Source organism: Micromesistius poutassou (assembly GCF_964030765.1).
Source record: "Micromesistius poutassou genome assembly, chromosome: 3".
NCBI classification, from domain to species: Eukaryota; Metazoa; Chordata; class Actinopteri; order Gadiformes; family Gadidae; genus Micromesistius; species Micromesistius poutassou.
Genome location: NC_140273.1, coordinates 8124759 through 8151213, shown reverse-complemented (window position 1 = coordinate 8151213; position 26455 = coordinate 8124759). Strand labels below are relative to the sequence as shown.

Genomic DNA, 26455 nt, shown 5'->3' with positions numbered 1-26455 from the left:
TCCACCCTCACCTCTCCTCAAGCACAGCCTTGAAGATATTAAAATGTATTTCAACATCATTAAAAACTGTACCGAATATTTGACACATTGTCTCACAGCGACATCATCAAGAATGATCAATGGTTCTTCATGATCGTTTATGTTGATCAGTGAAGAGTCTAAACTACCCAGCAGGCAACATATGGTGGATCTTCACACAATAACTAATATCTCACACAGACAGAAGTCACATCTTCATTACGTCTTCCTTTGGATGAGACATTAAACCGAGGGTCTGGACCCCCTGTGGTCACTAAGGATCCAATGGCCAGTAACCACAAGAGTAGGGGGACTAACCCTGGTTTCCTGTCCAAACTCCCTACCCAGCTCTTTTACCAACATGGCCCCTTAATCACCACCCCGTCTCTAATTGGATAGTTGCACCCTCTCTCTCCACTGTGACAGCCAGTGTGTGGGGAGCTCTCTGGCGCATACTGGCAGCGGTGAATCGCCCAAGTAGGTGCTACTCACATAACACATACTCACTACGCGGCGCTAAAGCAGTAAATGAAATGATTACTATTATTAATATTTCTGCACTGAAGAAGCTGTGCTGCAGCGGTTCAAAGGGCCTGTCTACTCCTGTTGCTGGGTAGTTATAATACATGCGTGAGGGAGGGTAAATATGTTTTTGCTGGACATCCACAGTGATCCCTGTGACGTGTGGTTTAGGAGGCTGAACTTTTGCAAAAGCTGCCACAAATCTGTCAGGGAACTAAAGGAAAAAGATTGCCGTCCATAATGTTATGGTTTAATGGGCTACGTTTATGTTTCACTTCTCTCACTTGTCAAGCACTTGACCACCGCCGAGCACTTTACGATAACCGCCTCACGTTCGTCCATCCATCCGTTCACACATTCAAATACCACGTGTCAACCATGCAAGGACATTGCAGTGGAGGGCAGGGTTCGAACCAGCAACAATGAACCAGTAACGATGAAACCAGCACCGTCGCGGTTGACGGATGACCTGCTCTACCTCCCGAGCAACTGCGGCCCAGGCGAATGTGTCGGAAGTACGATGAAACAACATGACCGTGATCTGCTGTTAACATCAATACAATGTATTACTCCACTGTTATTATTGTTAACATGAACGAAGAGCCGACGGGCCTTCATTTTCCTCTTCTCCACCGGGGGCCCTGCCAGATAAAGACGCGTCAGGCCGTGTGCGGGAGAGCAAGACAGGCCGGGCCTTTTCATGGCAAAATAAATAAAGAACTTTTCAAACTGAAAGCATCAGACGATCTTGACACGATAAAAGCCTCAAAGTAGCGGTGGGCCCGCCGCCGCATATCAAAGGCACGCCGGCGTCACTAACACGTCGGTCTCGCTGAGAACATCTTCACAGCTCCCTGCTTTCATTGTGATCAGCACTCAGTGACCACAATGGAGGGGAGTAATAGCTGGTGAAAAAAAAAAAAAGAACAAGGAGCCCGATAGACACAGAGAAAATGACTCAGGGTCTCCATTGAGAGAGAGGCCTATAGATAGAGGAAGAGAGAGGCAGGCAGAGAGAGAGAGAGAGAGAGAGAGAGAGAGAGAGAGAGAGAGAGAGAGAGAGAGAGAGAGAGAGAGAGAGAGAGAGAGAGAGAGAGAGAGAGAGAGAGAGAGAGAGAGAGAGAGAGAGAGAGGGGGGGGGATGTAGAGAAAGAGAGAGAGGCATAGAGAAAGAGGGGGGATGTAGAGAGAGAGGTGCAGAGAGAGAGCGAGGATGTAGAGAGGGAGAGAGGGGGATGTAGAGAGAGAGAGATGCAGAGAGAGAGATGGAGAAAGAGCAATGGCGAAAGAGAGAGCGAGATGGAGAGTGAGAGAGGGAGAATGAGTGATGCAAACGAGAGATAAAGAGGGAGAGAGAGAATGACAGAGGGAGGACAGAGAGATGTAGAGGGAGATGCAGAGAGAGAAAGAGAGAGAAAGTAAAAGAGCGAGGGATTGAGATAGAGAGAAAGAGAGGGATATATGTAGAATAGCTTTATGATGGTGAAAGAGAGTCAGAGAGCCAGATAGATGGATAGGAAAGAGAGAGAGACAGAGAGATGGTCAGAGAGAGGAGCGTCTCAAACTAGCCGCCAACATTGACATGCAAATAGGAGGACAAGGAGAGGGAGAAAGCCACTTACAGCAAAGTCATTGACATGTAAATACTGGTGTTGAAGGGATGAGCGAGACAGAGAGAGAGAGAGACTGAGATGGAGAGAGGGATGGAGGGAGAGGGGGATAGAAGAGAGAGAGAGAGAGCGAGTCAGAGACAGATGGAAGAGAGAGGGAGGGAGACTGGGGCATCGAAGTGAGAGAGGAAAGCTAGATGAGAAAAGTGTGGTCTTAAGTGCTGTAAATAGCCCTCCTATACATTCAAGTGTAATTGAAATGAATATGTAAGGGCCGGGGGGTGGATTGACTGATGGGAGCTCCCAGCAGGATGTTCCCGGTATTGTAATATGAATATCAACCACGGTGTTACACCTCTACGCCCTGCACCCCACCCACCTCCTCCCTTCAACTCTTCCTCCGCAGCCCGGCACTACAAGGCCACCCTGCTCTATACACCTCTCGTATAACATCAGCCGCCCTTCGCTGCACAGTAAAAAAATAATAATAATAAATACAAAATGTATTCTTCCTCCTCCCCCTCCTCCCCCTCCTCCCCCTCCTCTCCGTGTCATGCGCTTTGCTCCGTCGGCCCGCGGTCGTGCGGCGGGCCCCTCCACGGTGAGTGATGGCCGGGTGTGCCCGCCTCCCAATTGGGATCTAATCAAATGTGAGAGAGAGCTGCCGGCCACATGGATAGAGAGAGAGACAGCCGCTAACAGAGAGACAGACATCGGCCGCACGGATAGAGAGAGAGACAGCCGCTAACAGAGCGAGAGAGAGAGACAGCCGCTAACAGAGAGAGAGAGAGAGACGCTGGACGCGCAGATAGAGAGAGAGACAGCCGCTAACAGAGAGAGAGAGAGAGACGCTGGACGCGTGGATAGAGAGAGAGAGAGCCGCTAACAGAGAGAGAGAGAGAGACGCTGGCCGTGCGGAGAGAGAGAGAGAGAGAGAGGCAACCGCTAACAGAGAGAGGAGCAGCGGCCAACACACTCATCTATCAGCCGCCAAGCAACCGTGCAGCGCCCCACCGCCACATGGCAATGATGGAGAGGTCACAGCCACGGGGGAGGGTGTGTGTGCACATCTACATGCACGGTGTCTGCAGAGATAACAATGTTGAACCCTATTTTAACCCTGCACATAAAAGAATATAAATAAAAAAGAGTTATGGTTAAATATAGAGCCATCTGACAGACCAGGAGATGATAACCTTAAATATACATATATATATTCAAGCAACAGCTAATGCCTTGCCCATCATGACAGCAGGAGCAGAAGAGCTACTTTGAGCTCTTATCTCTAGAGCGAGAGAGGCATCACTCTCCAGTCCTCTTTATCCAATCACTTTATCCAATCACTGAGCTCCGTTCGGCCGCAGCACTACCTCCAAAACATTTGAAAACGTATCGTTCCTGTGAAGGTGTGAATGGCATCTTCAGTGTTAAACCATGTTTTAAAAGATGCACATGTTCCTGTCAGGCTGTTCGCCATGTACTAGTCTGCAGCTGGGACTCATACGTTAATTGAGCCACACCCATTCTGGTGCTCCTTAAGAGGGCCAGAGTTTTAGACTGGAGAGAGGCTTGAGATGTGCAAGTGAAATTTACGTGGTGCTGTTTGTTAAGTAAAAATATGTTTTCTACCAACAACATTGTGAATCAAGGAAACTCTTTTTCACAGTATACTAGGAAATAAGGATCAGCACAACGCAAAGATTCTAGCTGGTAATTAAGAGTGATTTAAGTGCACTGTTAAAGTGATTTCTTGGTTGATTTTAAGGAGCAGGTAAAGGTATGGTATCATGCTCAGGGTAACTGCAGTCAAAGGCAGAACCTTGGGGACAGCCCAGACCAACAGGACTGTCCTGCCCCAAAGACGGTGGTGTCTTCAGCACTCAGACGGCGGCGGTTCACTGGATGGAGTTAACCTGGTGGGAACTTTGAACTTTAAGAAGAAGAGGGGAAGGTTGGTTGAAGTGGGCCGATGTGAACAATGATTCATGGGATTACGGTTCTCGAAATGTGATTGGGGGGGGGGGGTTTGAGGCGAAACAGCCCGGATGAACGAGGAATGAAAGTTCAGAAGAGGAAGAGCGAGAGAGAGATAGAAGGCAGAGTGTGAGTTGGAGAGAGAGAGACAGAGAGAGAGATAGGGGTAAAGGGAGAGAGAGCGAGAGAAAAAAAGAGAGGGAAATCCGCCACAAGATCTGATAAAGATCAAATCATTTATTGAGTTCAAAATAAGGGATGAGGGCCAACCAAGCATGAGTGTATGTGTGTGTACGCGTCTGCACATTCCTTGTTATCAGTACAGACAGCACACCTGCGGGGTCGCTACCTAATCAAAATGGAGGTTAGATTTGTATCTCCCCATCTTTTTCAACTGCTCTCGTGTGCTATCTTTTTATCTCACCGTCGGCATGCCTTTTAGATGCTGTCTGAAACCCAATCTCACGGGCGGGAAATAGAGATCAAATTAGCGGAAAGTTTCATCGAGTCGATTGCTCGCCCAACATGATAGAGCCTATCGTACGCGTCTACACAAACCGACGCGTCATTGTGCGTTGTTTCGTGACAACAAAGTCAGCGCGCAGGGGTTCCAATAAAGTTCAGCGGTTCTCGACTCCTCTGATGCGCTGTGACGATCGCTTGTTGTTTATTTATTGTTTACGCGTTTGCATTAGGCTACCTCTGTTTCGTTCCCGCGGCGACAGAGCAATAATTCAGGGCCATAATTAAATATCTGGCTGAGAACTCTAAAAGCTTGATATTCTCCAAATGAATTGCTCAATTCCTCACGGATACGCTGCGTCAGCACACACACACACACACACACACACACACACACGCACACGCACACACACAAAGTGTCAGGAACAGGGTTGCAAATGGACAAAATAAGTCAGAATAGCGAGAGAAAGGTGAGATGGAAAGGGATAGAAGGAGAGAGGAACGAAAGGAAAGGAGACTTTAATTGAAATTGAGAGTCACAGATTTGAGTCCCCTACAGTCCTGGCAAGATAGAGTTTGGCTTTAGACCCCGGGCAGGCACTTAGCCATGAGTGACTTACACTAGCATCTGCCTGCCTGTGTGTTGTTGTACATTGTGTATCTGTTATATATATATATACCCTAATTCCCTAACCCTAAGTAATTCTGATGCAAAGGTCTAAACTCTGTGTGTGTGTGTGTGTGTGTGTGTGTGTGTGTGTGTGTGTGTGTGTGTGTGTGTGTGTGTGTGTGTGTGTGTGTGTGTGTGTGTGTGTGTGTGTGTGTGTGTGTGTGGTCATTGGGTGTTCAGAGATTACAGAAGAGGTGAGACCAAACTGACAACAGCTGTTGATGTGCAGGTTGCAACATTGATTTTGGTGCCCACATAAGAGGCCTTTAAATGCACACACACACACACACACACACACACACACACACACACACACACACACACACACACACACACACACACACACACGCATGCACCCCGGTGCAAACACACACCCACAGCAGTGGCATGTCAGTATGATTGATACTAAATCTGTGGCCGTCTCCCACTTGCTGTCAGGCCTCCCTTATCACCATGGTGACACACTGACAGGGATCCATCTATCGCAAATGCGCGCACGCACACACACACACACACACACACACACACACACACACACACACACACAAACACACACACACACACACACACACACACACACACACACACAGTTTAGACCTTTGCATCAGAATTACTTTAAGAATTACATAAGGGTGAAGAGGTCAGCTGTCTATTGGGTAATGCCCAGAGAGGATAGGAGAGAGAAAAAAAGTGTCAGAAGGTGGAGAGAATAAGAGGGAGGCATGTTTTTTGGTACAACACTGCCCTCTAACGGATATAACATGAACCTACAGAAGAATATCGTCCATAAAATGCATTGGCCTAATCGCATCTAATGTATAAGAAGCATATGCTTATCTATCTGATGTCAAATAGACTATACACATATTAGCTTGGCTAATCTAGCTAATAGAATAAGGATAATCCTGGACATTTGTATGTTCACAGGGTACTATATTCTTCATGTATATATGGCACATAGTAGGATCATGACAAGAGGTCCTATGTTCAAAATGTCCTAAATTCCCAGGATATAGCACATAATGGCAACCTGAAACCTGTACTCACTTATTAAGACATGGACTATTGTAGGAACTCTTCAAATAGGTTTTTCTGTTCCCCGCACCCTGCCGTACGGCTCTCAATATAACAGGCCCACACTTGATGGAGCATATCAAATGGTTGGGAGTCATGGAATCACCAAAGGTGATGACTTAAATGATCATTTTGGGAGTTTTAAACATTAACCCTGTATTCTTATAATTTGGGGTCTAATTTAAAATAGACAAAGTTCGGATGGATGACAAAGATCATCCATCCGAACATGTCACAATATAACCCTATTGGGCAATGGTGCCTATCGATGTACAATACATCCTCTAAAACTGCTGCCACTCACAGGCTCGGATTGTTAATATTATTGTCTGACAACATTATGAGAAGTATCCCTTAGGAGAAATACAATCATTTTATTTACCTTCCCTTGATCCGTTTGTTATGTGTAAATGAAGTCTTGCTCAAGTCTTGTTATGAAATCTGGAATTGCGAGAGTTGAGGTTGTGCAGGAAGAGAATGGTTGAAAACGTGAGTGAGAGTTTGAGAGAGGAGTGCAGGAAATACTTTGTTGTGTTGGACTAAAGAAAGCTGAGCCTGTTAATGGCAAAAACAAGCACTTTGAGAGGATGTCCATTGACAGGGCAATATTACCCCATAGGGTTACATTGCAGCCCATTTCGCAGATGACGGCTTAAGTGCTCTCGCTCAACACCGGACCAATTTCAAGAAATTGTTGTCCAGATCATATTAGACCCAAATTGATAGGGAAATAAGGTCCAGGTTGAAAATCTTGAAGTTAACTTTAATGCTTCCTTAGGTGTGTTTTTGAATATAACTCTCACACTTCCGATCTGCTTTTTTACGGATATAAAAAAAACGTCACATCATGAATTAACTATCTTATTTAATTCAGTTGCTTCTTGCTGCCATGTATTTTTTTTCTGCTTCCATCTATAGTTGATTTTGAATACCTTTTTCTATTTTTAGCTGTGACTGACATGTCACTAGCCTGGGAACCAGACAAATCTGCAAGCTCATGTTTTATTTGCTCTAGCCTAGTTTATGCCTCTGGCCCCCCACCCGTTCAGACCAAATTCAAGCAGATCTGGCCTAGGTCTGGCCAATTACAACCATTAATCCAGTAGAGGGCGGGTTCGTTACATATAAACAACCAAGATCGCTGCCGCTGACGTCTCACACGTTACGCTGCTCTGATTGGTTTAGGGTCTAACCAATTGCGTCCAGAGGCATTTTGGTCTTCCCACGTACAAAACGCTTCTTGGAATTCGAAAATGAAAATTTTACATAGATATGTCTAAATACAAATGCAGCTATATTGTTAGAATAGAACAGTGGCCTTTTTTTTTTTACAAACCTTCAAAATCCGATAAACTGCTTAGAACTGAAAGAAAAAGATTTATTTCATTATAGGATAATATTAGATGAACTATTTTAACTTGAGGACAATTTGGACCCAACTGCGATTGGAGGGTTAATGTGTGTTAACAGAATATTGAACTGGGGACCCTGGGAATATAGGACCTTGGGAAGTTAGGACTACTGGGTAAATAGGACCCCATGGGAACAGAGATATGCTCCCTTATAATCTAGCAAGTACATACAGGTTATTTGCTAGTTTAGCTAGATTCAAGCTCATAACAAATAAGGTGCAACTGCTAATTCACAAATATGAAATACAACTAATAGCAAATAATGTGTAGGCTATATCTACAATAACGGATATATCTCACATATTCAAATAAATTTAAGCTAAAAACAACAAAATACTTTCTAGCTAACCTAATATAATCTAGACAGAAAAAAAAATTATGCTCATGTGGCCATGGTCTAGAACTACTTATGTGCTGTTCTCTCCACTAAATACCATGAACCATAATTTTCTACACCTTTGGCAACTTTTTATAAACCTTCCAATAAAAATTGACAAATAAAAACCAATGAGCTGGGACAGTACATCAATATCCTCTAGAATTCAGTGGTAAGCCAAAGATGAATGCCACGCAATCAGACACATAAATAAAACGCAACACATTAGGCAAACAATGATGTGAACCATGGTGATGAAAGGGCAAATCATCTCATCGTTTGGCTTTGAAGGTTCAATCTTTGTTTGCCAGTTTGGTCACTCAATAGTCGAGACACACCCAGCTGTTGTCTGCTAAAGACAGGTAAGCTAGGAAGTATCTAGTAAGTTGGCTGTACCTGTGTGTGTGTGTGTGTGTGTGTGTGTGTGTGTGTGTGTGTGTGTGTGTGTGTGTGTGTGTGTGTGTGTGTGTGTGTGGTTGGGAGGATTCTGCATTTTCTAAACAATGGGCCATCCTGCCCCGGCACTATAATTGGGCCGTTATTGTCTTTAAAGGAGAGGGAGAGAAATGGCTGAAAAGACAATACCGAATGACCTGAACAGGTTCTGTGGTGTCAGGTGCTCCACTCAGTTACATCACCCCCGTCCACACCCACACCCACCCTGTGATCCGACAGACCCTAACAAAGACACAAACATCAGTAGGAATTTACATTCAAAATAGCTGCACAGCAGCCTGTGCATGTGCGAGTGTGCGTGTTCAACAGTGAAGAGCGAGGTGTGTGAATAATTGACAAAGTGGACAACTGAGTCAGGTTACCTCTGAGTCACTCAGGACAAGCATTAACCCAACACGGGATAACCATATCCACCAGACTGTGTGTGTGTGTGTGTGTGTGTGTGTGTGTGTGTGTGTGTGTGTGTCCACTTTAGACGGCCTCTTCCACCCGATACCGCCAAAGTTTCTTGTTGCCTAGCAACGACACCGGTTAGATTCTAGAATGACTGGGAGCTAAACTCATTGGCTTTTTCAAATGAATACATTTTCAGCTGGGGGCTGACCACCTGTAGTGTCCTTTTTAGGCTCTCACAAAAGGCGATTGATTCATTGTCTTGCAAACAAAATCTGTAATGTTTATTAAGCATTAGTACTTTGTTTGTTTACATTATATTTACAACATGCACACGTGACAGGAAATATGAGAGCTTTAAAAGTCAACGTAACTAAACGACTAAACGAAACTAACTTGAGGTAAGAAGGACTTGTAGGCCAGGGGAGCTAGCCTGCTTTTCAAACAGAACTACGGACAGATGGGAAGAGGGGTATAAACCTTGCATGGAGGTCGGCCAATCGCCACATCTGATGATCAAGGTCACTCTTGTCATGTAACACATGCCAGTGTTTCGAGGAGGATGAAGTAATGGAATTGCAGAGAAAGAAGCCATGGTTAAAAATATATATAATTAAATGGAGGGGGAGGGGGTAGTCTACCAAGCATTAACAGAAATACTGAAACAACAAAAGACAAAAATTATTTAAAACTTTTCTCTCTCGTCTCATACTCCAATGCTTTCCATTCTCTGATCATAGCTTTGTGTGTCACCAGCAGTCGCGGGTTTCAATTTCTTCTCAGAACTTGTAAGTGTTTGTCGACGGTGGAGCTGAAAGTGATGATGGCGATTCAAGTACACAAGGTCTCTCGAGTCGGTTCATAGGCCGGAATATGAGCTGGGTAGACGCCCTGTGGCTCAGAACTCGCTCACAGAGAACAGGGGAAGGCCCTCTCCCTCCTCCTCCTCCTCCTCTTCCTTCCTCTCTCACATGCGACATCGACAGGTCCTCGTTTGTTGCGCGTCCTGCTTTGCTCTCGCTGCCCGTAGCATTTGCCTACAGCTTAAGACTATCCTTCAATTTGCATTGTTCAACTTACACGTTCCTGTTTTTTTTTTTTTTAAAAAGGGAGCGTGGGGGAACAAAGAGAGACTTGAATCAAGGCACAGGCCTTGTTGGAACGCACCCGTTTGACTTTTGAGTACTTCACATGAAGTCACTAGGAAATGGTGCCAAACATAGGAAAGGGGAGACCCACTAAGGGAAGAACTTGTTTAAGGTCAGAAGGGTGGTTGTGAATGAATCAGTTTGCTACGTAAAGAGCTAAGAGGTACAAGCCTTATGCATCCATACACGCAGACTAAGGTTGTATCATCATCGTCAACACACACACACACACACACACACACACACACACACACACACACAACCACACACACACGTAAAAACAATAAAACCAAGCAAACACAGACGCAGACTATCAAGCACTTTGCATACACAAATTTTTGCATTCAAAAAGGCGACATGTAGAATTCATCATTCACACATAAAATTGTTATAGCTAATGCACCGACTTACATTTTAAACAACACAGCTAAATCAACACGGATTTAGCTGGTGCTGGGGAATGAACGTCAAGGAGTTTCTACTACAGATTATGGTCTACAACAACAAAAATGGCAATAAAAAAAAACAATAATAAATGAATTGATGATTTGAACAATTTGTAAGGTAATTTGTAAGGGTAAGGTATTGTCTGAGGAATCACCAGGTGATCGTCCCTTGAATGAATGAACTCTCATACTGGTGATTCCTCAATTGCCTAATTGGACTAATGGGCTGACAAAGTGCCCTTCTCTGCGGCCATTTCAGGAGGGGATGGTTATGATCGGCCACCGCCCCACCCAGTCAAAACTCAACCAACCTACCTAAACCAAAAAAGGTGAAATCAACTTTCTTCAAAGGTTGTTTACCTTGTTAAAAAAAGAAAACATACAAATTGACGCAGTTGTTTTAAAGTAAAAACGTAAATCGTACAGGGTTTAAGTTTATAAGAAGGAGTGTATATGAACCATTATACAATTGTGTTACTGATAAACGACTTAAATTAAAAAAATAATAAATAAGACAGGTTAAAAAGGTCTGTTCATTACAGTGTGTTTGTACAGTAATAAATAGATGTTTTTCTCAACCTATTTACAAACGCCTCTGCAAGTAATGCTTTGGTTAAAATGTGTCCTGCTTAATTCAAATCTTTAATTACAATATCACTTTTCTTATTAAAAGCTTTTGTCGGCAGTGTGTTCTAGGACAACGGTGGTCGTTGGCTCATTTTGAAAAGTGAGCGAAAGATGGAACAGAATTGAGGGAAGAGAAATAAGAAGAGCCTCCATCTTTTCTTTTCCTGTTTATTTTCTAAACACGTATTTTATTTATTTCCCCGGTTGATACTGGCATTTGCATTGTGTAGCAGCTGTTAAGTGTTCCTCGCATTTGTTAAGATTTGCCTCGGCAATCACGTGTGCACACACATACGCACTCTTGAAACCCATCTTAGCACATACGCAGACACACCCATCATCACGCTCACACACACACACACATACACACACACACACACACACACACACACACAGACACACACATACACACATGTACACATACACACTTTTGCACAACTGCACTACACTGGTCGACCAATGCATTGCATTTGCTCCTACTCTGGCAAGCCTTTTCTTTTCTCTCATGCGGAAACAGATCTGGGATCAGGCTCCACCAAAGCCCCACACTTCACACCAGTTCGCAACCCTACCACGACCCCCCCCCCCCCCCCGCGCCTCCCTCCATGCTGCCACCCTCTAGTTTATCTTCTTCTCGCTCCGCAGGGCGCCGTTGCGTTTGTGCTTCCCGTTGGCCACCACCGCCTCACTGTGGCAGTGTCCGTTGGTGAGCGCGTCCTCATCCCTGACTCCTCCCCCTCCGCTGCTGCTGCTACTGCTGCTGTTGCTCGCCACCGCCGCCGCCACCGCGCCCTTTGACCCCTTCAGCCACCGCACCGCCCAGTAGAGGGCGAAGGCCAGCAGGGCGGCCGCGGTTGCCACGACGGTGATGACGTCCAGCAGGAAGTACTGCAGCGTGGACACGTGGTAGACGGACGAGCGCAGGTGGTCGGCGCCGCCGTGCCGCAGCAGGTAGCCGATCCAGTAGGCGGCCCGGGACACCGGGTGGCCCGGCTGGTCCTTGTGGATGGCCGAGAGGAGGCGGGCCTGCTGCCGGTACCTGGGGTTGGGGGAGGGGCAGGCCAGGTGTTACTCTGTGTGTGTGTGTGTGTGTGTGTGTGTGTGTGTGTGTGTGTGTGTGTGTGTGTGTGTGTGTGTGTGGAGAGGATTGTTATAATGAGACATCGTCCCTCGCCACTAATTCCCAGTCGGGCATAATCTCTGCCTCGCTTGCAGGGAGAGATGACTCACACTATCCTGCCTCATGTATTCATCTTAGTCACTCGCTCACCTCACTCCCATCCTCCCTCTTGCTCTTTCACTCCTCCCTCCCTCACACCCATCAGCAGGATCTGCCTTCGGCCTGGGCTGGATGTGCTGTGCATCATCTACCAGTATTCGCCATGTCTGTGGCACACTGGCCAGCCTTCTGATGTATTCTATACACCATGCAGCAGCACGCTCTTCGCAAACTTTATAGCGCAGGAAGCTCAGGAGGAGCACAGATCCAGCAAATGAAAAGAGTGATGAGTGATAAGGGAGCAAGACGGCGAGAGTGGAAAGAGGGAGAGCATGCGGGTGTGCGCACGCATGATTGCTGAGCCTGCAAGAACACCAGTAACAGGATAACTGCACAACAAACAGAGCGAGGGGCAACAGCAAAGAAAGAAAAGGGAAGGAGCCGACCGGTGGGGCAGGGTACATTACAGCAGTACCACGCACATGCACTAGGTGCTGCTGGAAACCTCAACGGAAACATATTATCCTTATACGTATATGAATATGAGTTTCAAAACAATTATGAATCCATGGCTCTATCCAGGCATCAATCCATTCTCTAAATCCAATCACACGTTCATTCATCGATCTATACATTTCATCCGTCAACACTGGCTGTGAGGGGAGCCAGTTGCAGTGGCACTGCGTTCTGTCCGATGATGATATCGATCACTGGCATTTGCTAATTTATATCACTGGCATTTATTGGTATCTACCACTGGTCATTACTGGTATTTACCAGTGGGATTGACTGGTTTATATCAATGCCTTTTACTGGCTTATATCAAGGGCTTTTACTGGTTAATTTCAATGGCCTTTACTGGTTTATATCACTGGTATTTACTGTTGATTACCACTGAAATGCACTGGTATCTAAATGTATAAATGTATTGACCACTGGTATTTGCTGATATCTACTACTGGTATTTTCTGGTCTCTACCACTGGTATTTGCTGGTATCTATCACTGGCATAAATGTATCTACCACTGGTATTTGCTGGTGTCTACAACTGGCATTTAATTGTTTATATCACTGGCATTTACTCATTTATATCACTTGCAGTTACTGGGATTTACTGGTTTATATCAATGTATTTTACTGGATTATATCAATGCCTTTTACTGGTATCTACCACTGGCATAAACTTATATCTACCACTTGTATTTACTAGGATTTACCACTGGCATTTACTGGTTCATACCACTGGCATTTACTGGTATCTATAACTTGCATTTACTGGTATCTACAACTGGCATGTACTGGTCTATACTGCCATTCACTTGCGCGTACTGGTATGAAGCGTCGCTCTACCAGCATGTGCTGGTGTGTGTACAGGTGTGTCCGGGCGCTGACCTGCTGTCGCTGATGACGCTGGTGAGTGCGGCACGCAGCTCCTCCTCCGTCATGCTCTTCCAGTGCAGCATGAGGCCCATGCCCTTGGCCGCCACGCGCGTCATGGTATCGTAGTGGTCGCCAAACAGGGGCACGCCCACCACCGGCACGCCGTGGTACATGGCCTCGTAGATGCTGTTCAGGCCGCCATGGCTCAGGAAGGCCCGCGTGTTGGCGTGGCCTGCAGGGGGCAGCAGAGTGGACCCGTGAATGTTGAGCGTTTGTTGGGAGGTAGTCGATCGTGACTGGCGTTGGTTATAGTGTTAGTTTGATGAAGGCTTGTGTTGATTGTTGGGTTGTTAATAGAGATTATATTGGGTGTTTGGATATGTGGGAGGGATTCTATTTGGTGTTGGGTTACGTTGAGGAGATTCTATTGGCTGTTGGATGACCCAGCATCCAATAGAGTCTCTTCACATTATCCAAAAAGGAATTGGGTTGCGTTGGAGAGATAATATGGGTTTTGGGAGATATTCTATTGGGGCTGGTTTATGTGGAACAATTCAATTGGGTGTTGGGTTGCTTTGGGAGGGATTCTATTGGTTGTCAAATTCTGCGTAGAGATTCTATTGGGTATTCAGTTGGAGAGATGCTATTGGATGTTGGGTTATTTATCAATAGTTTTTCTCAAATGAATGATGTATACATCATGGTGAATTACACAGCCAGATATTATGAACCGCTCCGTGACTCAAATGAATTCAAGCACTTTATATGAGGGGCAACGTGTTATGGTTTGATTGGTTGTCCTATTTCATTGCAAAATGTTTTGAACTGTAGAGATAGTATTCCGATTTCGATAGAAACTAAGAATCCATTTAGTTTAAATGGATCTGTGGAAATAAGCAAATTATTCACAATAATACATTTTCAAAAATCATATGTGTGTGTGTGTGTGTGTGTGTGTGTGTGTGTGTGTGTGTGTGTGTGTGTGTGTGTGTGTGTGTGTGTGTGTGTGTGTGTGTGTGAGAGAGAGAGAGAAAGATACACTTTTATCTGTAAATAAGTGACTTTAAAAGGATTAATGAGTGATGTATTGTGTTCACAGTCAGCCAAACATTCCTCATTTCTAGCAGACCAAAGACAACAGGTGCCCTTTCCTCTTGACCCCCGCTACCGTGAGATGGACCAGAGATAAAACTACCGGAGAACAAAAACAAGCGGACCAAAGGGAAGTAGCGTAGAACAAAACTACAAGTTTGCTTCCCACTGGAAGTTTGGGAACACTTTATAATAAGAATAACTTAATAAACACTTAGTCTGCTTTAGTTAATGCAGTATTTAGCATAAACTCACAATGAAAAACTTGACTAACTAATAAGTATTTTAATTAGGTGATTTAGGTAAACGAAAAACATGGACAGAGGCTTCAACTGCCTCAACATAAATCCTCTCTGGTGTGGACACAAGGGATACTGAGGACCATGTAAAGATCACATCTGTTATTTTTATTTTTGTGTTGTGTACGACAAGCACACCCGAGGATCTCCTACAGAACACACATTGCATATTTACTATCCAAAGTTGTACTGGGCTACAATGCAGTGAGGTGATCACATTTCTGGTTTAAGTTTGTATGTTATAGTTATATGTACTCACAGCTACATATGTAGCTGTATCCTTGCTCTATTATTTTATGTATTGCACCTTGTAAGTTATGTTAAGAAAGGCGCGATACAAATGAAATGAATGAAAGGTAATATAATATAACATTTCTGAATTGTACTACAATGTTGTGATAGATTAAAATCTTGAAAGAGAGGTCTGTGACCAATTCCAATTAAACCTTAACTAACACTTAACTCAAACTAGGCACGGCTTTATTTGATCCTTCTTACCCAGTAGGTCATTCTGAGGCATCCAATCAACAAGCTTGGTATTGTTGCCTAGGTTACTGGGTGGGAGTCCAGAGAATCTGTAGAGGGTAAAGAGGGGGAGAGTAAACAGTGAGTGGACGGGCTGGGGATACAGGTTTAAGAACAATTGAAACTGCCTGTTGTTGTCAAAACATTGACGTGCTTGTGTGCAAGACAGTATAGGCACCATCCTGGTCACAACATTGAAAGCAAAAAGACAAAAAAATAGCATTGTGGTTTGTTTTGCTCTGAATATGCAAGGCAAGGCAAGACAACTTATTTATATAGCACAAGGCAGACTCAAAGTGCTTCACATATATTGTCATACAATAAAAATAAAATAATAGATAAGTAAAAGAAAAAAAAAGTAAAATAGATAGAAAATAAAGGCAAAGTTAAAAAAGCATTTTAGCAATTTAATATCAGATCAACAGTCTCTCTGGTATACCCACGTTGGGACTCCAACCCGACCTAAAGGAACTTGGTCCTTTCTCTGGGACTCCAACCCGGATTCTAGGACTCTAACCCAGACAGAACTCAGGTCTCAAACCCTTCAAAGTTCATGTATCAGATCAACAGTCTCTATCAGATCATGTATCTCTCTGATACCCACGTCGGGACTCCAACCCGACCTAAAGGAACTTGGTCCTTTCTCTGCTGTCTCCAACCCAGATTCTGGGACTCCAACCCGGATTCTAGGACTCTAACCCAGACAGAACTCGGGTCTCAAACCCTTCAAAGTTCTCAAACCCTTCAAGGTATCAGATCATGTATCTCTCTGGTAAAAATAAAAAATAAAGGAAAAAAAAATAAAAAAGCTATTAAGTAATAAAATAAAAAATAGATAGAAAATAAAGGTTAAGTTAAAAAAAAGCATTGTAGATTTAAGATTTATCAGAAAGCTAAAGCAAACATAAAAGTCTTCAGTCTTGTTTTAAAAGCTGTCAGAATTGGGGCAAGTCTTAAATCCTCAGGGAGTTTATTCCAGCTATTTGTTGCATAGTAGTTAAATCCTGCTTTCCCTTGTTTCGTGTTGACTCTGGGGATAATTAACAGATTGGTCTCAGAAGATCTTAGTGGTCTAGAAGGCTTATGTAGTGGAAGCATATCAGTTAAATATTTTGGCAATTCTAAATAAATTCTCTGACATACAGGAAGCCAATGTAACGATTTAAGAATTGGTGTAATATGTTCAAATTCTTTGGTCTTTGTTAGAACTCTAGCAGCAGCATTCTGAACAAGCTGTAGTTGTCTTAGAGGTTATTTGGGGAGACCTGTAAGGAGACCATTGCTGTAATCAAGCTTACTAGTGATAAAGGCATGTACAAGTTTTTGTAAGTCTTCGGTGGACATTAGCTCTCTAAGTCTTGCTACATTTTTAAGGTGATAATATGCCAATTTTGTAACTGATTTGATGTGACTTTCGAATCGTAAATCTGAATCCATGATAACCCCTAGTGTTCTGGCTTTGATTGAGGTTTTCAGGGACAGAGACTGAAGGTGTTGGGTTACTTTAAGCCTTTCCGTTTTAGCACAAAATGCAATTATCTCGCTTTTGTCCTCATTTAGTTTAAGGAAATTTCGGCACATCCAGTCTTTTTGCGTGTCATCAGCATAGAAATTATGGTCAATATTGTTATTTTGCTTTTTAGTGGGAGCATGTTGATGTTGAATAAAGAGGGTCCTAAGATCGAAACTTGTGGGACTCCACAAGTTTTGTTTGTTGATTTTGATACAAAGTCACCAATGGAAACAAAGTAGTTCCTATTTTGTAGGTAGGACCTAAACCAATTTAAGACAGTTTTCTAATCTGTCCAAAAGTATTGTATGGTCTACAGTGTCAAATGCAGCACTGAGGTATAGCATTAGTATTGAGATTTTGCCAGAGTCTGTGTTAAGATGGATGTCGTTTACAACTTTAATAAGGGCTGTCTCGGTGCTGTGAAGGGGTCGAAATCCTGATTAGAAGGTGTTATAGTAACCAGTTGATGCCAGGAAGTCATTAAATTGCTGGAGGACAACTTACTGATTTCACTTATGAAGGGTAGATTTGATATTGGTCTGTAGTTGTTAATAATAAAGGCATCCAGGCTCCGCTTTTTAAGGCTTTTGGGAAATTGCCTGATTGGAGAGAGTTGTTAACTATTTGCAATATGTCTATTGTGAGGCAGTCAAAAACACTCTTAAAGAGGTTGGTAAGTAAAGTATTAAGGCAACAAGGCTTTAGTTGTGTCACTGTTTCCACAAGAGTTTTAGAGTCTATGACATTAAAGCATGTCATGTCCACGTTACTTTTGCTTGAACAGGGTGGTAGTGCAATTTAAGTGGAGATATTGATGGCGTGTCTGATGCCTTCAATTTTATCAGTATAAAATGCTGCAAACTCATTGTATTTCTGCGTGGAATGGAGATCAAGTGGAATTTGTGTTGGGGGCTTGGTCAGTCTGTCAACAGTTGCAAATAGGGTTTTGGGATTATTAGTATTGGTTTTAATGATATTGGATGAAAATGTTTCTCAAGCAAAATTGTAGGCACAGAGGCTCTCTTTAAAAATGTCATGGTGAATATGAAGTTTTGTTTTACACCAGATGCATTCAACCTTCCTGCATTATTTTTTTCTGGGCTGTTACAAAAGCAACTTTTCTTCAGGGTGCCTTTTGCTTTCCAGAAATTGTTTTAACCTTATAAGGTGCAGTGACATCTATGACTTTCAAAATGTTCAAATTAAAGCTTTCTACAAGATCATCAGCAGAACATGGGTTGAGAGGTGGTAGAAAGTAGATGGCCTTTTTAAAAAGTAAATTAGAATGTTCATTGATTTTGTTTTTTTACAGTATTTGATTTTGTCTCCATGTTGGGAATAAAATATATATTAAAGAAAACACAGAAGTGGTCCGACAGTGAAGGATCAGTCACAGAGAGATCTGAAACATTGAGGCCCATTGTGATAACCAGGTCTAGACTGTGCCCCTTACAATGAGTAGCCTCTTTCACATGTTGAGACATTTCAAATGTGTCCAAAATGTAAAAAGTTTTTTTGCACACTTGTCATTCAAATCACCAGTTGGAAATTGAAGTCACCAGTTATAACAATAATTCTGTAAAGTCATCAAATAAATTTGCAGAGTATGTGGGTGGCCTGTAAACAATTAATAGGAGAACTCTGGGGGAGCATTTCAATACAGCACAAAGGTATTCAAATGATTATATAATTATAATTATATTTAATTATATATTTAAATATAGCAGCAACCCCTCCACCTCCATTTCCCAGTCTCCGTGCCTGAGACATCCGACTACAGAGGCATGTTGGTGATAGGAAAGTCCAAGGCTTTTGCTGTGGTCTGATCCGGTAGTCATAAAAAAAGCCAAAATGTATTGTTGAATAGAGCGATGGAGGTTGACGGAAACAAAGTATATATTCTTAAGTATTATGATCATGAAATAAAATTTAAAAAAGTAGACCTGAACGATGAATTAAGTCGTTTTCGCCACTGCCTAGCGGAGCTTCGGGCAACATGACCTCTCTCTCTGCTGACCCAGTAACACATCATCATCATACCCAAATAAGACAATTAGAGAGTAGTTGTAAAGTCAAAAACATCAAAGTATAAAAAGCTAATGCTTTTATAGAAACCTGAAACAGACAGAAATAAGCAAAGCTACACATCTTGGTTCAAGATTAATTCTTAATGTCTTTCATTCCTTCTATGCCTGGTTTTGTAATGGGCAATGCCATGTTAACTGAGTCCACCAAATGTAAATTCAAGATCTGGGTAGACAGTAAGTACTCTGAATATCTGTCTTGGATTACGGGTGCTAGATCGGATTCAGTATTACGAGTCTTACCCAAGATGATCTATACAATTCTTAAATAAAGTTATCTTATCGGCTCATGATCACACACACATACATACACACATAAAAAGTTTTAATTTGAACTTTTACAGCAAAAGATTTGACCTTATCTTTTGTTGATACAGAGGAAGACAATGGATCATTTACAAGGGACCAATAAATAGCAGAGATCGGATGGATCCATTCATTCTTCGTAACATGCTTTCATCTTTCTCCCCCATCGACCCCCTCCCTTCTCTTCTCAAATGGGTAACCTGGAGTCCCAGGTAAATGATTAGAGTTTATACCTCCACACCACACGTTGAGGCAGGAGGGCCAGGGCACCAGCCAGCTTGCGAGTGATGTCATCGGAGAGGTACTTGACTCCGGCGCCGAACGACACGACGACAAAGCCGTGGTCCGCTGTGTCATTCACCCAGGCCTCAAACTCCTGCCCCCCGGAAAAACACACACAGGGCACCCACACACGTATTACACACACAATACACACGCATGTATTACACACACATATTACAGTCGTTCTTGTCTCCAATTATTGGGTTATCGTCATTTTCTGGTTAACGCTTCGGAAAGGAGAATAGTTTGGTGGCTTTTCCGCATTTCAGATTAGAGAATAAATTCTCTAATCTCTGATTTGAGAATACATTCTCTAATATGAGTGAACTTATAAATTATAATATCTACTAAAACACATGGATATATAATCAATATATTACATGGAACACAATGCAGCTTTTTTACTTTTTTAACCTAAAAAAGTTCTGCAGGTTAGTTTTAAGAGCTATTATTTGAGTGTCATTTCATTGGAAATGTCAAAGCCATCCAACAGCTATGAGCAGGGTAAATACACTGTAAGAATACACTTTGAAGTTGTCTGCGCCTGCCTCTGTATGAGCCAATTTACATTAAGGACCGATCCCTGCTCACTTCTGACCAACCAGGGCATCTCATCTGTGATTGGTTCTGGGAATCCATCGTGCATGTCAATCACAGGTGCAGGAAATGCAACACGTCTCAATGGCTGAGGAACGTGAGTGAGGTAGGGAGCAGAGAGGCCGTCTCCCGTATCAGCCTCTTCATTTACTTCATTACTTATTTTCTCATAACAGCCAAAATCTGTTGATGTTACTTCTGGCCACCCGCCCGTTTGGCTCGTAAAATGATGAGGACGGTACGAGTCTGCCTTTATCAGCCAAATGTGTTTGATCAAAGGGGTCGTTAAGCTACTTCTGTCGTCATAAGAGACGGGCTTTCAAAACACAGATTTGCAAAGACACACAAATGCACTGTAAGTGTGTGTGTGTGCGTGCATGTGCGTGCGTGCATCTGTTTGAAGCCAGCCTGGCATGAGCAGGGCAATCATATGAGCGTGCGTCTGCATGCGTGTCAATCAGGGGAGTGATGCGGTCGAGGAAGACGAGGAGAGGAGAGGAGGAAGAGGACGGTCCAGCTGGGTCCCTAGCAGCACACTGGGCACTTCTGTCCCCATAAGAGTGGCTCAGTGTCCCCGGCGCCGGCGCCAGGGACAATGGCTCCGTTCTCCCTCCACTTCCATTATCACCCCCCCCACCCTACAACGCACAATGCACCCCATTGGCGCAAGAGGCATTCCCGAAACGACCCGAAACTCCCACTCATTGTTGCGCGCACGCACACACAAACACACACACACACACGCGCGCGCACACACACAAAAGATGCCTACGCTCTTGACGTCCCTTATCTTTGACCCCCCCCACCATCCTCCCCACCCCCCCGCGGGTGCGCCTGTCCATCACATCTTCCGCTAGCAATTGCCTTTGTTCTTCGTCCCAACAACCCGGCTCCCCCACCCCCCCAACACACACACACACACACACACACACACACACACACACAAACACATACACACACACACACACACACACCTTAAAAATCTGAGGAAGGGTAACCACAAGCCATTCATACAATACAATGGACAAGAGAAAGTTAACATGAGCAGTTACTAGGGTGGGCGATACTGCACATTTGGTTTCGATCTGATACCAAGGAATCCGGGATCGACATTGATAGCGATACTTTTTATTATTCAAAGCGGGTTGTGTATTTCCATGCAGGAGAGAGCGGTGTGTCATGATTAATGAGGTGAACGCATCATCAAAATGCTAAATCTGAACATTTTCATGAATGATACGCCTAATGTTAGCAATCATTGCATGCTGAGTGGTGGAATTTCTAAGCTGTGAGAGCTGGGTTTGTTTTCCAACTGAAGCATGTGTGTAGCAAGCAATTTAATTTGAGTGCAATAAACCAGATGTTTATACAATAAACATATAAACAGAATGTTTATTGCACTCATTTACCTTGTGCAGAAGGAAAAAAGCAGCAGAAAATATGATGGGGCCTGATATAGGCCTGTGCATAAGACATGTTGAGGCCTCAGTAAGAAATGGAGACGTATTACAATGGTGACCCCTGAACTGAGTGATAAGGGCGAGTTCAACTCTGAACACGTCAATGAAGGCGGTCGCCATACGTGCTTCATGCGTCTTGATGAGCTGCATGTACAAGGGGGGAGGGGGGGGGGGCTCTGGAGCGTATATGTGCTCCAGGAGCTGAGAGGGCTTTGTGTCCCGAGACAAGCCGCCACTTCATCCCCAAGTCGAATAACCCCATTCTCCTCAGGATAATTAATTCATGCTAGCTTTCCCAACAATGACTTCACGTTTGTCAATGGGATCCTGTTGGGGACAAATTGCTGCAATGTGCACAATTTTTACACTGACTTAGTTTAATATCTGCGAAATATACATTGTGGACTTTGCGTCCCACCTGCAGAGCCCAAGAGTGACATGATGGGATGTTTATGGCGAGCAGGGAACCATGCAAGATTACCCAGGTAATATTTCAGTAAACGGCCATTTATGGTTGCTTCCGATAATTAGTCACAGAGTTCTCACACATGCTGACCCTTTCAAATACTGAATTACCCAGCCAGGTCTAATCTATTGTAGTCCAAACATCGAAGTGCCATTCAACTTTGACCAAACGTTAACCAGATGTTTGGTCAAACGTAGAGAGGGATGCGACGTTGCGTGTTGCTAATGCTTCTTTAAATATGAAAATGTATGGCCTCACTCTTCGTGCAGAGGCCTGTTCTATTTGACTACTTAGTCACTTAGAAGAAGCTTTTATCCAAGTGGTTTACAATGAATGGCCTTTATATTCACAGTAAATCAAATAAAGAACTTAAATGAAATGAACTAAAGTGAATATTATGCCCATTATAAAAAATGTGTAATCCAAAGTAGTTTTTCTTCGTCCAAAACTTTAAAACAAGGTATCAAAAAAGAAAATGTTTGTGTTAAATTTTGTATCAATGTATGTTTGTATGTGTGGTCGGCCAGAACGCTAAATAAATGCCAATTGGTGGACACTGCTGCTATGGGAAGGGAACCCGTAACTTTGGCAGTGTTAATGCCAGGCTTCAGTGGAGCTACACAGGACCAATAAAGGACCTGGGTATAGCACCAGTAACAGTTGAGGCTGGTTATGCTTATTTGACTGATGCTCATGGTGGTCACCTTCACAACCACAGAGAGCTAAAAAAGAAATTAACAGCACACCATTAGCAAGACAAAGGACTGAAAACATGCGTCAGCCACTGTCCCTCAGGTCACAACGCCCAACCCAAGGCGGGGATGTATCCTAGCCTGGGTGGGTATCGGCCAGGGTTCCCTTCACTGTACAAACCTGCGGCAGTGGTTTGGCGGGCTGGGTGAGGATGCCTCCTATGTAGACCACGTGGGGCATGGTGGGCCGGGGGAACTCCAGGGCCAGGTCCGTGCACAGCATCCACATCTGGCTGCCCTGCACCAGGTCGGCCATGGCCACGCGGGGCGTCACCCCGTGCCGCCGCATGATGCGGTCGTACTTGGGCAGGGCGATGAAGTGCACGCCGAAGCGCTGCACCAGGTAGACGGCCGTGTTGGTGATGCGCTGGCTCAGGGACATGCGGTCCGTCAGCAGGGTGTTGAACTCGGGCACGTAGGAGAGTGGCGCCGGCGCGCCCACCTCGGCCGGGTACCACAGGCCCGTGCTGACCACGGCGTACTTGACGCCCAGGATGTGGGCGATCACGAAGCCGCACATCTCGTTGGGGTCCACCAGCAGCAGGTCGAACCGCTCCGCCTTCAGCCGGGCCATGACCTCGGCGCTGCCCACAACCGAGTCACAGTTCTGCGAGTAGTGGTCCAGGATGTCGAAGAGCTCCAGGAAGGTCAGCCGGCCCGAGAAGATGTTGCGCACCTTGGACTGGAGGAAGTTGTCGGCCGTGCTGCTGTTGAAGATGCCGGGATAGCGCTGGAAGTTGTAGTGGGGTGAGGGGGGCACGTCCCGGCCCTCCGAAACCAGGAAGTGGGTCTCATGTCCGTCCTGGTGCAGCGCCGTGGCAAGCGTCTTGAAGATGTACAGGTGGGACTCAAACATAATGGGAGGAACCACTATGACTTTAGAGGCCCGCAGTGCACTGGGGCACCAGGATATGAGTCCGAGGAAGAGGATGAGGGACGGAGGTAGGTTCATGGCTGGGGAGACAGAAGAGAGAAGACATTTAAACGCTGTGTTACATCACATGGAAAATATTCATAGCAATTATAAACAATATCAACATGGCCACTGCTGACGGCACTTCCTGAAGAAATACTCACCACATGCAAGTGCGGCAAATGGGTTGGTCTACTAAAACAAGGAAAGTGCCTAATAATATCTCCGGATTAATTGATTGATTAGAATCATGTTGTAACTAAAATGCCTTTGGCAACTCTCATAGAGTGGTAACAGCTAACGAGAAAAAGCAACGATGTGCCATTTCCTTTGCATACGTACACATTTGCCTGCCTTGGTGGCACTAAACCACCAACCACCGGTTGTTTTAATCACTATCTGAACCACTCCAAGGATTCCCTGACACTCTAGCTTGTCCTCAGGTTGCACCTTGTATTCTAATGCATGTGCAGTTTTCAGAGCCTCCCTGTGGGCCAGCACCCACCAGCAGCTCCATTCTGAACCTCCATACGCTCTGCAGACACAAAGACTCATTATGAGGCCTTCATGCCCCAGCTCGTGGCCTAGAAGCCTCAACCCCTTACGCATCCTATAGTCATGTCTAGCTTCATCGCTAGAACATGGCATTACATCCAAAGTGTATATTGACTCATGTATACATTTACTCATACTGTGAAAAGTCAAGATACATACGTTACATACGTAAGATACATACATACAAACGTTTATTACACAAATAAATGAATGATGAATAATCACAGAGATAACCTTAATATCCAAGTGAGGATCAAAAGGATTTCCAATAATCAACAATCTGACCTAGAGAACATGTAGTACCTAGAGAAATATGAGCTTGAGACAATCTCATAATGTGATTATATCAATCGATCATCCCAGCAATGCTCATCTCTAATGTTATTCTTCTCAGACCGATTGGCCATGTTAGACACAGTGACTCAGCATTAAAAGATCTTATCATTTCTACTATATTGTTTCAATCCAACCAATGTAAGCTGGTACTCTCCAGGGGCCATACTACTTCTTAAGTCAATACATAGCGCATCAACCATCTGCTTATCAGCTATGCCCCTGTCCCAAGGACAGCTGGAGCGCCTGAGCAGAAGTGGACCAACGGCGTCTGCCATTTTGTAGAGCATTGTTCTGGGGGTTAAAGTTACGAACACTTCTCAGGCCAGACTGTTTACAGTAACTATAGAAACCAGCCATTATATACCGTGGACGGTGCAAGCATCATGCCTTGAGTTACTAATGAAGGAGTCTTGTTACTCCAAGCTCAAGGTTTGATAAAGACATCTAGCAGAGAATTAGTCCAGGACATGATGGTTTGCATGGTTCCTTCAGTCTTGAAGGGCATTTGTAAACTAAGGGATCTGGATGGCTTCTCAGCAGTGGTGAAACGCTTCTTCAGAGAGGAAGTGTCTGTTAAAGAGCTGGAATGAATGGGTCAAAACCAGCATCGCTCACAGAATTCACAAGAGAATGACCACTTGGGCAAGGCAAACACTGGAGGTGGGAGTTGTATATTGCTTATCTATCAACACTGCATTAGCTTCAGCATTAGCAGCAGGGGTGTGTTTGCTAAAGTTAACCCCCCACTGAGAAGGGACACGGGACATGGGGGGCCCAACATCTTCATTATATGCATGAGAAGATGATCTGGAGTCACAATGGTTGAATGCATATAATATAATCTTCATCTGTATTCAGCCCTTCATTGAGCTTAGTGTTTGTTGACGATAGCAAATCTGAAGACGTTATTTGGAGATTTGTCCGTTTTTATTGGCGACACTATAGGCAGAGAGCGGTCTTATTTTCCAGTACTTCAATCAGTGTCACCACTGACACCCAGTTCTTAACATTTAGAATCCTGCCAATGGCTGCCAGATGCTCAATCACCATTATGTTACCTCATTCATTAGATAGTGACTAAACAGACATTTATTTACAAAAAAATCTTTGAGATGACCACTTTAAAAGGGTCTACCGGGCTTAGAACCAAGTGGTTGTTTATAATAACCTGAACCTTTATCGACAACCTATAGATATGGATAGAATATCCTATTAATATTGCCATGATTAGCATAGGGAATACAATTCCATAGGTAGATCCATATAAGTTCAAATCAATCAATCCAATCCAGTCCATTAAGGCAAGTGGTGCCCATAAAGGTAAGGCCGTCTCACATTTGCTCTGCATTATTAAGTGCCTAGGCCACAGCAGCAACGTGGAACCATAACGGTCTGATAGGCCTAAAGCGTTAGTTAAAACCTTTGAAACTTTGCCACGGCTGAGCCTATATAGTTTCATAGGTCACCGTTTAGGTGGCTCCTTTAAAC

The 26455-nt window shown here is 44.1% G+C and overlaps 1 protein-coding gene across 3 annotated transcripts in view; it reads right to left on the bottom strand.

Moving 5' to 3' along the window:
* Positions 1–9313: 9313 nt before the first annotated feature.
* ugt8 (UDP glycosyltransferase 8) overlaps positions 9314–26455 on the bottom strand; it is a 29819-nt gene continuing 12677 nt past the window's right edge. For all 3 annotated transcript variants that reach the window (XM_084466249.1, XM_084466250.1, XM_084466251.1), the window contains 5 exons: positions 23285–24117; positions 19840–19982; positions 15677–15753; positions 13800–14019; positions 9314–12227 (listed from right to left, as the gene is read on the bottom strand). In XM_084466249.1, the coding sequence (XP_084322375.1) occupies positions 11807–12227; positions 13800–14019; positions 15677–15753; positions 19840–19982; positions 23285–24117 (1694 nt within the window). In that variant the 3' untranslated portion in view covers positions 9314–11806. The remainder of the gene's footprint in view (positions 12228–13799; positions 14020–15676; positions 15754–19839; positions 19983–23284; positions 24118–26455) is intronic.